At 41.3% G+C, this 14,307-nt stretch overlaps 1 protein-coding gene across 9 annotated transcripts in view; it reads left to right on the top strand.

The window, feature by feature from the left end:
* Positions 1–14,307, top strand: part of atrnl1b (attractin-like 1b) — a 1,047,255-nt gene that overhangs the window by 231,165 nt on the left and 801,783 nt on the right. For 8 of the 9 annotated variants that reach the window (XR_013579731.1, XM_078564670.1, XM_078564669.1 and 5 more), the window contains exons 14-15: positions 2,558–2,690; positions 3,752–3,978. Coding sequence is in view for 8 of the 9 variants with exons in the window: in XM_078564670.1 (XP_078420796.1) it covers positions 2,558–2,690; positions 3,752–3,978 (360 nt within the window). In the remaining variant the exon portion in view is untranslated. The remainder of the gene's footprint in view (positions 1–2,557; positions 2,691–3,751; positions 3,979–14,307) is intronic. The other variant, XM_078564667.1, reaches the window with a different exon arrangement.

Genomic DNA, 14,307 nt, shown 5'->3' with positions numbered 1-14,307 from the left:
AGGAAACATCCTTTTCACAATCACCCTGTCAAGTCCCCTCAGGATCTTATATGTCAATCAAGTCACCTCTTACTCTCCTAAACTCCAGAAGATACAAGTTTAGCCTGTCCAGTTATTCCTCATAAGACAACCTGCCCATTCCATGGCAAGGTTACTCTATTAACAATAGTGAAGGAACTCGGGATAGGTGTATTGCTGCGATATGTGAAGGATGCTTTAAGCTTCATCTAACTGTTTTAGATTTAAGCTGTGAATGTTTGTTGAAACCAAATCCACTTCTTGACTTGAATACAGAATATGAAAACAAATACTTGCGCTGAGTGTGATCTTTTGTGGCCTATGAATGTGAGCTTTTTGAAGTTTGGCATGTTTGAAAAGCATGTTCTTCCAAACTCATTAAAACAGTGCATTACAATTATTTTTGATGCGGTGGAGGAATTTGAGTGTGTGTATATTTGTGTAATGGTGTTTATGGGTTGCCAGTTTATGAATGGTAAAAACAGTTTACATGTCCCTTGTTTGAAAGAAAAGAAAGATGGATTTGCATTTATGTAATGCGTTTCACAGCCACCAAATGTCTCAAAGCATTTGACAGCCAATGAAGTAGCTTTGCATTGAAGTCACTATTGTAATACGAGAAATGCGGCAGCTTATTTTACGCACTGCAAATTCCCACAAACGTCAATGTGATAATGACCAAATAACCTGTTTTGTGATGTTGATTTAGATTGAATATTGCCCAGGATATCTGGGATAATTGCCCTGTTCTTCTTTGAAATAGTGCCATGTATCTTTTACATCTGCCAGAGGGGCCTCAGTTTAATGTCTCATTAGAAAGACGGTACTTCAACAGTGTAGTACTCCCTCAATACTGCACTGAAGTATCAAACTGGCTTTTTTTGTGAATTCAGAAGTTGTTGAATCCTTTAATAAATCATCCCCTGCAATCACAGGCATAGTGAAGGGTCTTAGATAGAGGCAAATTGATCACTGGAATTTTAATTAAACTGTGTTCAGTGTTGCCCACAAAACCATTAGGGTATTAGAAGAGAGAGATTATGTTTAGGGTATTCATTAAGCAATTGTTTGGCTGGGTAGTAGGATAAATTGCATGAAGTTAATCCGTTAAAGTAAGACATTCTCCGATGTGTGTCAAGAGTTTCTGTAAAGACATTCAACCTTATGTTCTGTTGAATTGGACATTTCCTCACCCCTAATAACTTGCAAGTGACCAGAAGCTATGACTGTACATTCTAAACAGAGAATGAGCAGATAGTTTAGAAGAGATTTATTTTATGCAGAAAATTGTTCAGGGTATAAAATACTTACCAAAGACTTGCAGTTGTGACATTGCATCTTTTAAGGGTAAATTAGACAAATATTTGAAGCAGCTGAAGTTGCCAAGTGATGGAAAGACTGGAACAGTGAGATAAGTTAGAGATTGTGCTTGCAAAAAGCTGATAAACATGATTGGATGAAAGGGGTTCTTCTGTAAACTTCTATGGAAAACGGTGTATATTGTAACAGTTAAAGAAAAATTGGGGTAATTACATTGGATGAGAAGTTCAAATTTAGGTTCAAATTCACATAGGCTTTGTCTTTACATAGGATAGGATTACATACATAGGATATACAGTTCAGAAACAGGCCATTTGGCCTAACCAGTCGGTGATGGTGTTTATGCTCCACTTGAGCCTCCTCCCATCTTTTCTCATCTAAATCTACCATTGTAACCCTTCTCCCTCATACACTTGTCTAACTTCTCATTATATGCATCATTTTTGATATTCCTCTGCATTTGTTTAAAGGTATTATTTTTGACAAAATATCAAAATTTGATGGTAAATATAAGATTGTGAAGAAAATTTTCAACTATAGTAGTGACTTCAGCTTAGCAGTTTCAATATTCTGATCCATTGAAATTGCTAGCAAGTTCAAAAGCTTGAGCTGAATTGAATCCTATCAAATACACATGCTTACTCTTTATTAATGCAATAGATCTTGCAATTTACTTCATTTCTTTTATGCTCCATTGTGCACAACCCCATTCCCCCAGTTTTCCATCCCATAATTTTTCTCTCTAACAAGGGAAGCTTGGCTGAAAATAAGAAATGAATATTGAAAGTTGTGGGACAATCCAGTATTCCATCACACATGTGGCATGGCAGGTTCAAAATCTTCATACAACATCCCATCCATCATAAGTTCTACCAGTGTATCCTTTCTTACAGTACTGCAACCAATGTATACCATATATTGTCATAAATCCTTTCCATATTTCACTTTTACCGGTAATTGGTTGATCTGTTGTTTCTCCTGCTTCAAAATTATTAGATTTGAAATTAAGACTTTAAAGAAATTTCAAACTATTCTATCTGACATTTAATCTTTTCTGACATTTGGACCAGTTGTGCATAGTTGTGTTTACATATAAACAAAATGTACTTTTCAGTAAGTAGTACTAGATATTAAGGAGTTACCTGTAATGTTTTGTACAGTGGTTGCGCTAAACTGTGGTAAAATATCCAGTGACAGTTTTAAACATTTCTTCTCCTAGTCTGTGACAAACAGTACCAAATGCCGTATGCAGAATGAGCATATTTGTAGCAAATTTACAAGCTGCAAGACCTGTTCAATGAAGCTTAACTGCCAGTGGGATCAGCGGAACCAAGAGTGTCAAGCTTTACCAGGTAAAAATCTGAACAAGCCAAAGTGCACACTTAAATATGAATGGCTGTCATAGACTATCCTGTGCTTGAGATGTTCCAGTAAATTATAGCTTTTAATGTTGTTACCGTCTACTAAACAACTGATTCTGGTAATTGTTTCAAATTATTAAGTATAAAATGGTCATTGCAAGTTCCTTAAAAATGTTTCCAATAGTTAAGTAGTAGTTTTGTTGTCATCTTCATTGCAACAAGTAAAGTAATATGGTTACCAAATACATCACTCTTAAGACATTTAAGAAAATGGAGAAGAGAGAGACTTAGTTTCTGCTTGTTGCTTGTATTAACCAAGTTCCGTTTTTGGGATCTGATTTGATGATTTTATTCGCTCTTCCTGCCTTAGATTTAGATCCTTCTACACTTTTTCTCGTATGATCATTCACAATTTGAACTTACCTTTCTGGAGAAAAATGAAGTGTGTTAAAGACACGGCAAACTTTTTTTTAACTTATAATTTTTAAATTCAAAACATTGAGAAAAGATAAATGGCCTTTATTAAAATGGTTAAAATATTAGATTACCCTTAGAAAATGTTAAAATTAGAGCAAATTTCCCACAGAAGAATAAAATGTGGATGCCTTGAATAAAACAGGTGCAAATTTAATTTATTTTAAACTCAAAGCTTCTAATCTCATCTAATTGCTTTGGCAGATTTTTCAGGAGCTTATATTAATGACTATTTGTGTTGTGACAGAGGGGAAATTATATAGAAGGCAACTTTGAAGTTTGTTTAAAATAATTATTTAAGGAGAAAGTGATTGGCTAAATGGAAAGCTAAAATGTTATTTTTGCGCAGAGAAAAAAAATGGCTATAAAATAGTTAAATTTTTTTTAAAAATTGGACCTTCTAACTTATTTCCATTTTCCAGTTGGCATACTGTAAACAGCCGCTAGGATAATTATGAATGGCAGATGGCAGACAGTGATCCGTGAATGTGATTGCTTGGCAATGTAGGTTGCTTGGAATGTCCATAAAATGCATAGCTTCTTTGTACCATTTCACCAAACGCTCTTTGTGTTTCAAGATCTTGAAAGAGGTCTGAAAACTGGGTTTGTTGCTACAATTCCAGCTCATCTTTGCGGAGAAGGCTGGAGCCATGTTGGGGATGTCTGCCTCCGGATCAATGCAAGTCGAGAAAACTATGATAATGCTAAACTTTATTGCTACAATCTTAGTGGAAATCTTGCATCTCTTACTACATCTAAGGAAGTTGAATTTGTTCTAGATGAGCTACACAAATATACAGTACAGGTAATTGAGGTTAAGTATTTTTTCTTCCAATTTGTCCAATTTTGCATGATTAGAGAATGCATACTTTGAAGCATTAACAAGAGGAAGTTGCATTATTTAACTGCTGTCGTGCTTTTGGAACACCAAAGTGGTGAAATGTAATATGGAGATCTGTCTTCATTAGATCATCTTGGGATCCAGTTTGATGGAATATTGGAATATATAGTAACGGCCTATAGTAATAGATAATGCTTTAGCCAATCATTTATAACTTAGGATGGGTGATTTTATGCCCAATCTAATAGCCTATAGCAGGGCTTCCCAAACTGTGGGTCGCAACCCCCAGTTGAGTCATGGGACAAAATTTGAGAGTCGCAACATATGAAATAGTAATAGCGGCTGTGGAGAGGAGACTCCATCTTGGGACCTGCTCCAAAGTCCCATGGTGCACTTTTTCCTGCCTTGGAGCCTCAATGGGAGGAACAGTAAGTGGGGGACAATTTGGAATAAAGCTGAAAAGCAGCAGCAATTGCCTCTTAGTTAACAATTGACAGTTAATAGCCAAGAAAAATAGTTGCAATGGTCTTTGTTCATGGGATCATAGCTTCAAATCGTACCAAGGATTGCACTCATTTTGACATAAAATAATAATACTCAATGTCAGGGATAGCAAAAGTCCATGACTTTCAAGAGTTTTATGCCAAATAATTACAAAGAAAATATTTGGGGCATAACGAGAATGAAATTATTTGTGAGCCATGACCCCTACTCTTTGCTTTCCTGCCCGACTATCTCCGCTTTCCTGTCTGATTTTTCTGCTTGCTCTGAAGAAAGGTCATATGAATGTGAAACATTAATTCTGTTCCTCTCACCAGAGATGCCGCCAGACCTGAGTTTTTCCCAGCGTTTTGTGTCTTTATTCCTGCTTGCCGCTTCCCTGCCTGACTGTCGCCACTTCCCTGCCCGACTCTCCTGTTCTTCGTTTCCCTGCCCCAGACTCCTGCGTTTTGCTTCCCTGCCCCACTCTCCTCTTTGCTTCCCTGCTCAACACTCTCGCTCACAGCTCCTCTCGCTTGCCTCGTCATGCACTTTGGTAGGAAAAATCAAAAGGCAGACTATTTATTTAAATGGAGAAAGACTCCAAAAAAGTGCAGCACAGAGGCTTCTGGGTGTTCTTGTGCAAACACGAAAAGTTAGCACACAGGTGCAGCAAGTAATTAAGAAGGCGAATGGAATTTTGGCCTGTATAGGGAAGCCTTGTTACAACTGTACAAGGTGTTGATGAGGCTGCACCTGGCGTACTGTGTACAGTTTTGGTCCCCGTATTTAAGAAAGGATACACTGGCATTGGAGGTAGTTCCAAAGAGATTCGCTCGCCTGATTCCTGGGATGAAGAGGTTGACTTATCAAGCATGGCTAAACAGGTTAGGCCATTATTCATTAGAGTTTAGAAAAATGAGGGGTGATCTTATTGAAACGTACAAGATTCTGAGGGGGCTTGACAGGGTAGATGTTGAGAAGATGTTTCCATCAGTGGGGGAAACTCGAACTAGGAGACATAGTTACAGAATAAGGGGACACTCATTTAAAACTGAGATGCAAAGGAATTTCTCCTCTAAGGGCGGTGAATGTCTGGAATTTTCTACCCCAGAGAGCTGTGGAGGCTAGATCACTGAAAATATTTAAAGAGGAGGTAGGTAGATTTTTGAAATATTGGGGAGATAAGGGCTATGAGGAGCTGGCACGCAAGAGGAGTTGAGGCCTGGGGCAGATCAGCCGTTATCTTATTGAATGGCAGGGCAGGCATGAGGGGCCGAATGGCCAACTCCTGTTCCCATTTCTAATGTTCTTATGCCTCCCTCCTCTTGCCGAACCTCTCCTGGCGCTTGTTCATAGCAAGTGTTTGTGAGAGGAAGCGGCGCGTGTGAAGGTTGAGCAGGGAATCGGCGACATGGAGGGTCGGGGAGAAAAGCGGTGAGATGGAGTGTCAAACAAGGAGATGGAGAGTGAGCGAGAGTTGGCCTGCGGGAGAGGCAGTGAGCAGGTGGTAGATAGAAAGAGTTAGCTTGGTCATTTTTAAATTTTATATTAAAATTATTTCATATAGGAATTTAATAGTGTAAAGTATTTCAACTTATTGGGTTTTTAATTTTTTTTCCTGATGAGAAACCTAACTATAGCTTTTACATTGGTTTTATGATATTTTGCCTTATTTTGACACTTTGATACAGGAGTGTAGGTTAGTTATGCTGCTGTTTTGTTTTAAACTTTGATAATACAGTACAGTAGGCTACTAGTCCACTGATTTGTTTTATTTTGCCACTTCAATAATAGAATAATGATGGTTACCATCCTGCTGTTCTGTTATTTTTGCAAGTCACCCACTGCCACTGAGAAACTGAAGGAACTCCCCCCACCCCCCCAACCCCCCGCCCCCTTCACCACAAGCTGAACACTCCACTCCGGGAAAACGTTTGGGAAGCAGTGGCCTATAAAGAGTGACATTTTATTTCACACTATTGTGCAGTAATCCATTCTTTACCGTCTTCACTTCAGAATGTTCAAATACACTTACTTTAATATGAGTAGAATATTGGAACTGTAGCTTGATACTGAAATATTTAGTGAAACTGGTATTGTGAAGAATGCACAATTGTCAAAATAGATACTCTTTCATACCTAGAAATATGGGAATCTTACTCAGAATTTTCGACTTTATACATCTAGATAGAGAAACATGTTGTTCTCCAGTGCAATGTTACATTGATGCAGCATGATAACATTGTAACTAGAACCACTTCTTAATCTATGTCTGCTCCTGTAAGTCTGGCATAACCAGGCTTGGTGTAGCTGCATTACTGTTTGTTATATGGAATCAAAGCTGAAAGTCAGAGACAGCAAATTTGGCAGCTAACTTATCTTTCTTACTATTTGGAGTTGTGAAGCTAAACTTTCATTTATTGTATCAATGTATGATGGAAATAGCAGTTAGGGCCGAAACAGTGCAGCGAATTTAACACTTCATTGTGTTTAAGACAATTTATATGATGACAGCTTATCCCATTTGGCATGAATTAGAGGTAGCTCACGTGATATAACAGGATGTATTAATTGTCTTTGAATTAATTATACCCCCCAGCTTGTTATGTGAACAGAATGCAAAAAACAAAGTGATATACCCAGTATTTCTACTTAATCAAGAGTATGTTCCTTGTTTGTTATAGTAGATAGATTTCTTTTCAAAGCCTGTAGGCACTAAACATTAATGTCTGGGCATATGGGAGGTCTGATTCAAATTCATGTTTTCCCACAGTGGGGTACTTAATTCCCACATGGTGATGTACCTACATTGTACCAACAATGTTGCAACTCAGTATGAATGGCAAACAGCTAGTGGACCTGCATTTGCAGCTTTTATATTGAGAGTCAGATGTTCAATTGCTTCAGTTTCCATGACAGTTCAGGAGCTTGCTTATTATTTATCAGCCTGTCAAATTTAAAAAGAAGAATCATCAACAATGAGGTTCAATCTTACTATCATACTCTACAATTTAAATCTAAAGAAAACCTATTTTATTTTGTATTTTCCTATCCATTATTTGAAGGGTATGTGTGCTTTCAAATGTCTGCTTAAATAAAATTGTCTTTTGGGCATTGTTGGTTGTGATTTTAGGTAACAAATAGAAGGTAACCAATCTTTTTTTTATTCAATCATGGGATGTGGATGTTGCTGGCTAGGCCAGCATTTATTGCCCACCCCTACTTGCCCTTGAGCAGGTGATGGTGAGCTGCCTTTCTGAACTGCTGCAGTTCATGATGTAGGTATATCCACAGTGCTGTTCGGGAGGGAGTTCCAGGAATTTGACCCAGTGACAGTGAAGGAACGGTGATATATTTCCAAGTTAGAATGGTGAGTGGCTTGGAGGGGAACTTACAGGTGATGGTGTTCTCATGTGTTTGCTGCCCTTGTCCTTCTAGATGATAGTGGTTTGGAAGGTCCTGTCTGAGGAGCCTTGGTGAGTTCCTGCAGTGCATCTTGCAGATGGTACACACTGTTGTCACTGGTGGTGGGGAGAGTGAATGTTTGTGGAAGGGGTTCCAATCAAGTGGGCTGCTTTGTCCTGGTTGGTGTCAAGCTTCTTGAGCATTGTCAGAGCTGAACTCATCAGGCAAGTGGAGATTATTCCATCACACTCCTGACTTGTGCTTTGTCACTGGTGGACAGGCTTTGGAGAGTCAGGAGATTAGTTACTTGTGTCAAGAAGCTATTAATGTATATGATATTACTGGAAATTATTTTTATTAAAATAGAGGTTTAGCCTGTGGGCGTATCTTAATTGGATTAAAGCCAGCTAGTCTGGGTGCTTAGATGTATACTAGTTTTGAGATGTAAGAGAGGTAGACTGCGTTTGCATTTTGTTGATTAGAGCATTCAAGAAGGGGAGTGAAATCTGGCACCTAGCTAGCAATGTTTATATTACTAATAAAATTGGTACTATGAAAGGGATTTTATTGTTACAAGAGGTGGAGTTCAAAGGTGCTGGTGATACAGTGAGAATTTACATTCAATGAGATGTGTTGGGTATAACCGATAGCAGTTTTGTACGTGCAGGGCAGAAGCAATGTAAGATCAAAGCAGCTGTAAGCCTACAACCGTCTCCACAGGAACTAAAGTGAAAGGAACCTCAGTTTGAATTTGTAAGGTGAAAATGCTTTGCCTGGTGTCTGCTTAAGGTCTATAGGTTGTCGTTGCCTTAATGGAGATTAGTTTGGGAATTTGTTAAAAGCTATGATAGTAATTTGTAGCCATGTGTATATGTTTAACTTATGTAAATTAATAAATGTCTCCTGTAGTTTGATATAAAAGCCTTTTGAGAACTGGTGGTCAGATTCCTGAATTTAGAGCTGCATCTCAACCTATTTTTTAAGTGGCATGTTTATGACAGTTGTTTAAAGTTTCCTTCTGGGATTTTTAAATAACTCAGCTTTACCAACTGCTGTGTCATAACAGTTGGGGGATCTAGCAGGATAAAAATATTTCTAGTTTCTCAATTGGTTTGGAATTGGGAATCTTAAGGTTATGAGTACAAGAAGCACTTTGAATTCAGGAATTGGTGAGGTATTTTAGAAGTAGTGAGACTGCAAGATGGCTTTGGCAATTGCTAAGACTTGCCTGGGAGTAGAAGATATTACTCTGATTGGGTTGGAGAAAATAACCAAAAGTAAGTTAACAGAGTTGGCAGATAAATTAAAATTGGGGTTACTTGAGGGTTCTAGGAAATCAGATATAATTAAAAGTGTAGCACAGCATCTACAGTTGGAAGTGAAACCTGACACAAGTGAGCCACAGCTGGAGGTAGTGACACTTCAGTTACAAATGAAGATACTTCAATTTGAACAAGCAGAGGAACTGAAAAAAACTTGAATTAGAAGCAAAGGACAGAGAAATGGCTTTTAAAAGGGAATTAGAAATTGTGAAGATAGAGAAGGGGGAATGAGAGAGAGAGAGAGAGAGAGAGAGAGAGAATTCCAACTGAAAATGTTGGTAGTTAAATAAGAGTCTCCATTAGGTGAGGAATGACTTATCTCCAGAGTACTACCCAGTGGGGAAATGTTTAAATTTGTACAAGCTCTCCAGAAGTTTGAGGAAAAAGATATTGAAGCATTCTTTATTTCATTTGAGAAGCTAGCTAAACAGATGAAATGGCCACAGGAAAACTGGACGTTATTAATAGTCTAAGTTGTTAGGTAGGGCACATGAGGTATGTGCTTTGCAATCAGAAGAAATGTCGATGAATTATGATGTGGTGAAAAAGGCTATTTTGAGTGCATATGAGTTGCTTTCTGAAGCATACAGGCAGAACTTCAGGAATATGAGATAACAGCATGGGCAAACTTATATTGAGTTTGAAAAAGTAAAACAAAGTAATTTTGACTGGTGGATAGGGGCGTTAAAAATAGAGACAACCTATGTAGCTCTTAGGGAAGTAATTCTTTTGGAAGAATTTAAAGATTCAATCTCTTCAGTAGTGAGGACTCATGGAGGAACAGAGGATTGATTCTGTAGGACAAGCAGCAGAGATAGCTAATGATTATGAGTTAACTTATAGAGCTAAACCTTTTTTCCGTCACCCTTTTGAATTGGAAAAGGATAAAAAGTGTGAAGGTGAAAGGAAGGTAGGTAGTCAGGGAAGAGAAGGAGTAGCTGGAAGTTCCCAGGAAGTTTTTTTCTCAGAATATAAAGGTGCTGAAGGTAGAAGTGACATTCAAAAATTGACGTGTTTTCATTGTGATAAAGTGGGGCACACTAAGTCAGTGTTTTTGAGATTGCAGGAAAAATCCGTTAGAATTGCCGGGGTACAGAACAGCTCTGGAAGTAGAAGTACTGTCAGTTCAAAGGTTTAGGCACAGGAGAAACCAGTGGTTTGTGTATGGGTGAAACAGGGAGAATCAGTGATAGGCGAAGAAGTGGGAATGTGTTCACAGTTTACTGAAAACAATTCTGAGGAGCAGGTTGCAGAAATGTTTGAAGACTTTGTGTGTGAAGGGAAAGTCTTTCCATGTGTACAGGGTGGAGTAGGTAAAGATCTTTTAAGAGACACAGGGGCTAGTCAATCCTTAATATTGTGGGGTAGTCATTTGTTCAAAGGGAGTATTGCAGGAACAGGTAATAATAAGTGGGGTTCATGGCAATGCTAAATCTATTCCATTGTGGAAGGTAAATTTAAAGAGCAAATGGAAGACAGGCGAAGTTATAGTTGGAGTGGTGGAAAAATTGCCCATTGCAGGGGTTCAATTTATTCTGGGTAATGATATAGCTGGATCGCAAATCTGAGTGATGCCTGTGGTAGTTGAGCAGCCTGTAGAAGTGTTTTCAACAGAGGTGTTACAGAAGGAATATCCTGGATTGTTCCCTGATTGTGTTGTGATGAGATCAAAGGCTCATAGGGAAGAACAAGACAAACAAGATAAGCAGGTAGTTCTAAGGCAAGAAGGAGGTGTTGAAATCCAATCAGCTAGCACTGTGGTTGATAATATGATTCAGGAGGAAGGAATTCAGGACAGTTCAGCTGAAATGTTCAACTTAAGGAGGTTAGTGGAGTTACAGAAAAATGATTTGCAGTTAAAACAGTTATATCAGAAAGCTTATTTAGAAACAAGCAAAATATATTCCAGTATCTTATCTTCGAGGAGATATTTTGATGAGAAAGTGGCAGTGGGGTCATGTCTCAGCAAATGGAAACTAGAAGGAGGTGCATCAGATTGTTATCCCATTAGGGTATAGAAATGAGATTCTGAGGATTGCTCATGAAATTCCAGTGGGGGGACATTTAGGAATGAGGAAAACACAGGAAAAGATAGAGTTTTTTTTTGGCCAGGATTGCAATGGGATGTAGTCAAATTCTGTAGAACCTGTTGTACATGTCAAGTAACAGGAAAACCATGAGCAGTGATTAAGCCAGCGCTGTTAATCCCAATACCAGCATTTGAAGAACCTTTTACCGGGTCATTATTGCTTGTGTAGGACCCCTCCCTAAGACTAAAAGTGGAAATCAGTATTTACTGACAATAATGGATATGTCTGCCGGGTTTACTGAAGCAATACCTTTAAGAAACATTACAACTAAGAAGATTGTGAAAGATTTAATTAAATTTTTTCACAAGATCTGGTTTACCTAAAGAAATACAATCAGATCAGGGGTCAAATTTCATGTTGCAACTGTTCAAGGAAGTAATGAACAGTTTGGGGATAAAACAGTTTGGGCAGAATTTTATGTATGACGTGCAGGTGGCGGACCCCACACGTCAGCGCGTAAAATGTCGGGCGCACGTCCTGACGTCAGCGCACGCCATCGCGACATTTAGCTGGGCGAGCGCACGATGAAGTGTGACGCGCGCCTGCCATTAATTAAAGGCCTTGTTAAGGCCTTTAACTCAGCAATCGATGCCGATTTTGAGGAGCCCGTGTGATCTTTGCCTTGGCGCACGGGCGCAACGGGCAGGCGAGTAAGTGACTTTTTAACAAACCTCATCCATGGGCGGGATATGTGGGCTCAGAGAGGTTGTTAATATTTTATATGTAGTATTTATTGCAGAAAGTGTTTTAAGCTGGCCTGTGTGATTGGTAGCAGTTCAGATCGATTTCCAACAGCTTTCTCTGTACTTTGAAGCTTCAGCTCACCAGTCTGCAGACTGTAATCTTTTTCGGGCCTGCAGCTTTCCGGAGGCCTCCATTTAGCCTGGGGGGGTATGGGTTCTGACATCTCCACTGGAGGCAGCTCCTCTGAGGAGGAAGGGAGGGCTAAAATAAGGACGAGGCCAGGAGTGGACAATCAGCCTCCAGGGGAGCCACCTTTGGGAGGCCAGGCGCAGGCACAAGGGGCGCAGGGCCAAGAGGTTGTCCAAGGTGGAAGGGGCCACAGAAGGCGCCACTATCCTGCTGCCAGGGTATACAGGCAGCGAAGCAACTACCTCAATATGACTGAGGTGCAGTGCTGCAGGAGGCTCCGACTGTCAAGGGGGACAGTGAACTATATCTTTCAGATGATTGGCCCTGAGATCTCCCCCAACTGTGTGGGACACCCTATGCCAGCGGCTCTGAAAGTTGCAGTTGCCCTCCACTTCTATGCACCTGGCTCCTTCCAGGGCTCAGTGGGTGACCTTTGTGGTGTCTCCCAATCAGCTGTACATACTTGTGTCAAGCAGTTTACAGACGCTCTGTTCAGACGTGCATTGACCTTCATCCACTTCAGCTGTGACCAGGCAAATCAGGCACAGCGAGCCAGAGGCTTCGCGGCCATTGCTGGCTTCCCCCGTATCAAAGGTGCAATAGACTGTACACATGTGGCCGTCAAGGCGCCAGCAGGTGAGCCCGGTGCCTTCGTCAACAGGAAGGGCTTCCACTCCACGAACGTGCAGATAGTGTGTGATCACAGGAGGCAGATTCTGCAAGTCGTGCAAGGTACCCAGGCAGCTCCCACGACGCCTACATCCTCAGACACTCCCAGGTGCCGGGGCTCTTCAGTACTCTGGTTCGGCTGGATGGATGGCTGCTGGGTGACCAGGGCTATCCCCTCAGAAGATGGCTCATGACGCCTCTCCGCCATCCAAGAACAGAAACTGAGGAGCGCTACAATAGGAGCCACGGCACCACAAGGGCTGTGGTGGAGAGAGCCATCGGTCTTCTCAAGATGCGCTTCTGATGCCTGGACTGCTCAGGGAGTCCACTCCAGTACCCCCCGGATCGCGTCTCTCTGATAGTGGTGGCATGCTGCGCTCTGCACAATCTTGCAGTGGAAAGGGAGGATGTAGTTGACGATGAAGACCTTGACGCAGTGGATGCGGCTGCACATGATGAATCCAGCAGTGGCTCAGAGGATGAGGAAGCACAGGGCAATGATGAGGGGCAGCACGCCGACCCGCAACTACACCAAGGAGGCAGGACAGCCGGGACACTTTAATCCAACGCACCTTCAGCTATCTCCACACACATGGATCAGCAGGAACAGCATTGCCTGGTGCTTCCACACGTGGCACTTAGGTGCTACATCTTCCACTTCATCAGCTGCAACGAAGGGCTTAGTACATAAACATCAATGTCCACTGAAACACTCATGATATGTCTGTGAAACAGACAAATGCAGCACAAAGGAAACCCCCTCAGCCATGGTCACAAATGTGGACTTGATTGCCACCAAAAAAATGAACAAACGTCGCTCTGACGTTGAGAATCAAACATTCCCTAATCTAGGGCCAACACAAAATCACCAGTGACAAACCCGTGGAGTGCCTAATGTGCCTTATGCTTACGTTTGCGGGTGCTACGTCTTAGTGCCACCCCCATCGCTTGGAGTGGCTTGTGAGACAGCCTGCTGACTCTGCTGTCCAAAACAAAAACAGAAGTACCTGGAAAAACTCAGCAGGTCTGGCAGCATCGGCGGAGAAGAACAAAGTTGACGTTTCGAGTCCTCATGACCCTTCAACAGACTCTGCTGTCCTGTTGGCCTCGATGACCTTGGTGGCATTCCTCTGGCCCGTGGAGCCTGTGCTGGCCCTGCCTGGGAGGGAGTGGCCAGTTCCAGAACTGGCACCTCCCCAGTTGTCGCAGCCTCAACGGATGCAACGGTCACTGGCAGAAGGGCGGAGGAGCTGCTGCCCTCATCTGGAGCGCCCTGAGAGGAGCTTGCAGCGATGACAGGCAGCTGCTGCGCCGACGTGAGGTCACATTGGACCTCCCTGCTCACCGCAGATGGATGGGCACCGAGCTGGGACACTTGGTGCCCAGAACATATCCCACATTGCCAATGACCACCTGTGGCCATTAGCGCTGTGAGGGCTTGCAGGTCAGAG

Source organism: Cetorhinus maximus, chromosome 20 (genome assembly GCF_964194155.1).
Source record: "Cetorhinus maximus chromosome 20, sCetMax3.hap1.1, whole genome shotgun sequence".
Taxonomy (NCBI): Eukaryota; Metazoa; Chordata; class Chondrichthyes; order Lamniformes; family Cetorhinidae; genus Cetorhinus; species Cetorhinus maximus.
This window is presented reverse-complemented; position numbering and strand designations above follow the sequence as displayed.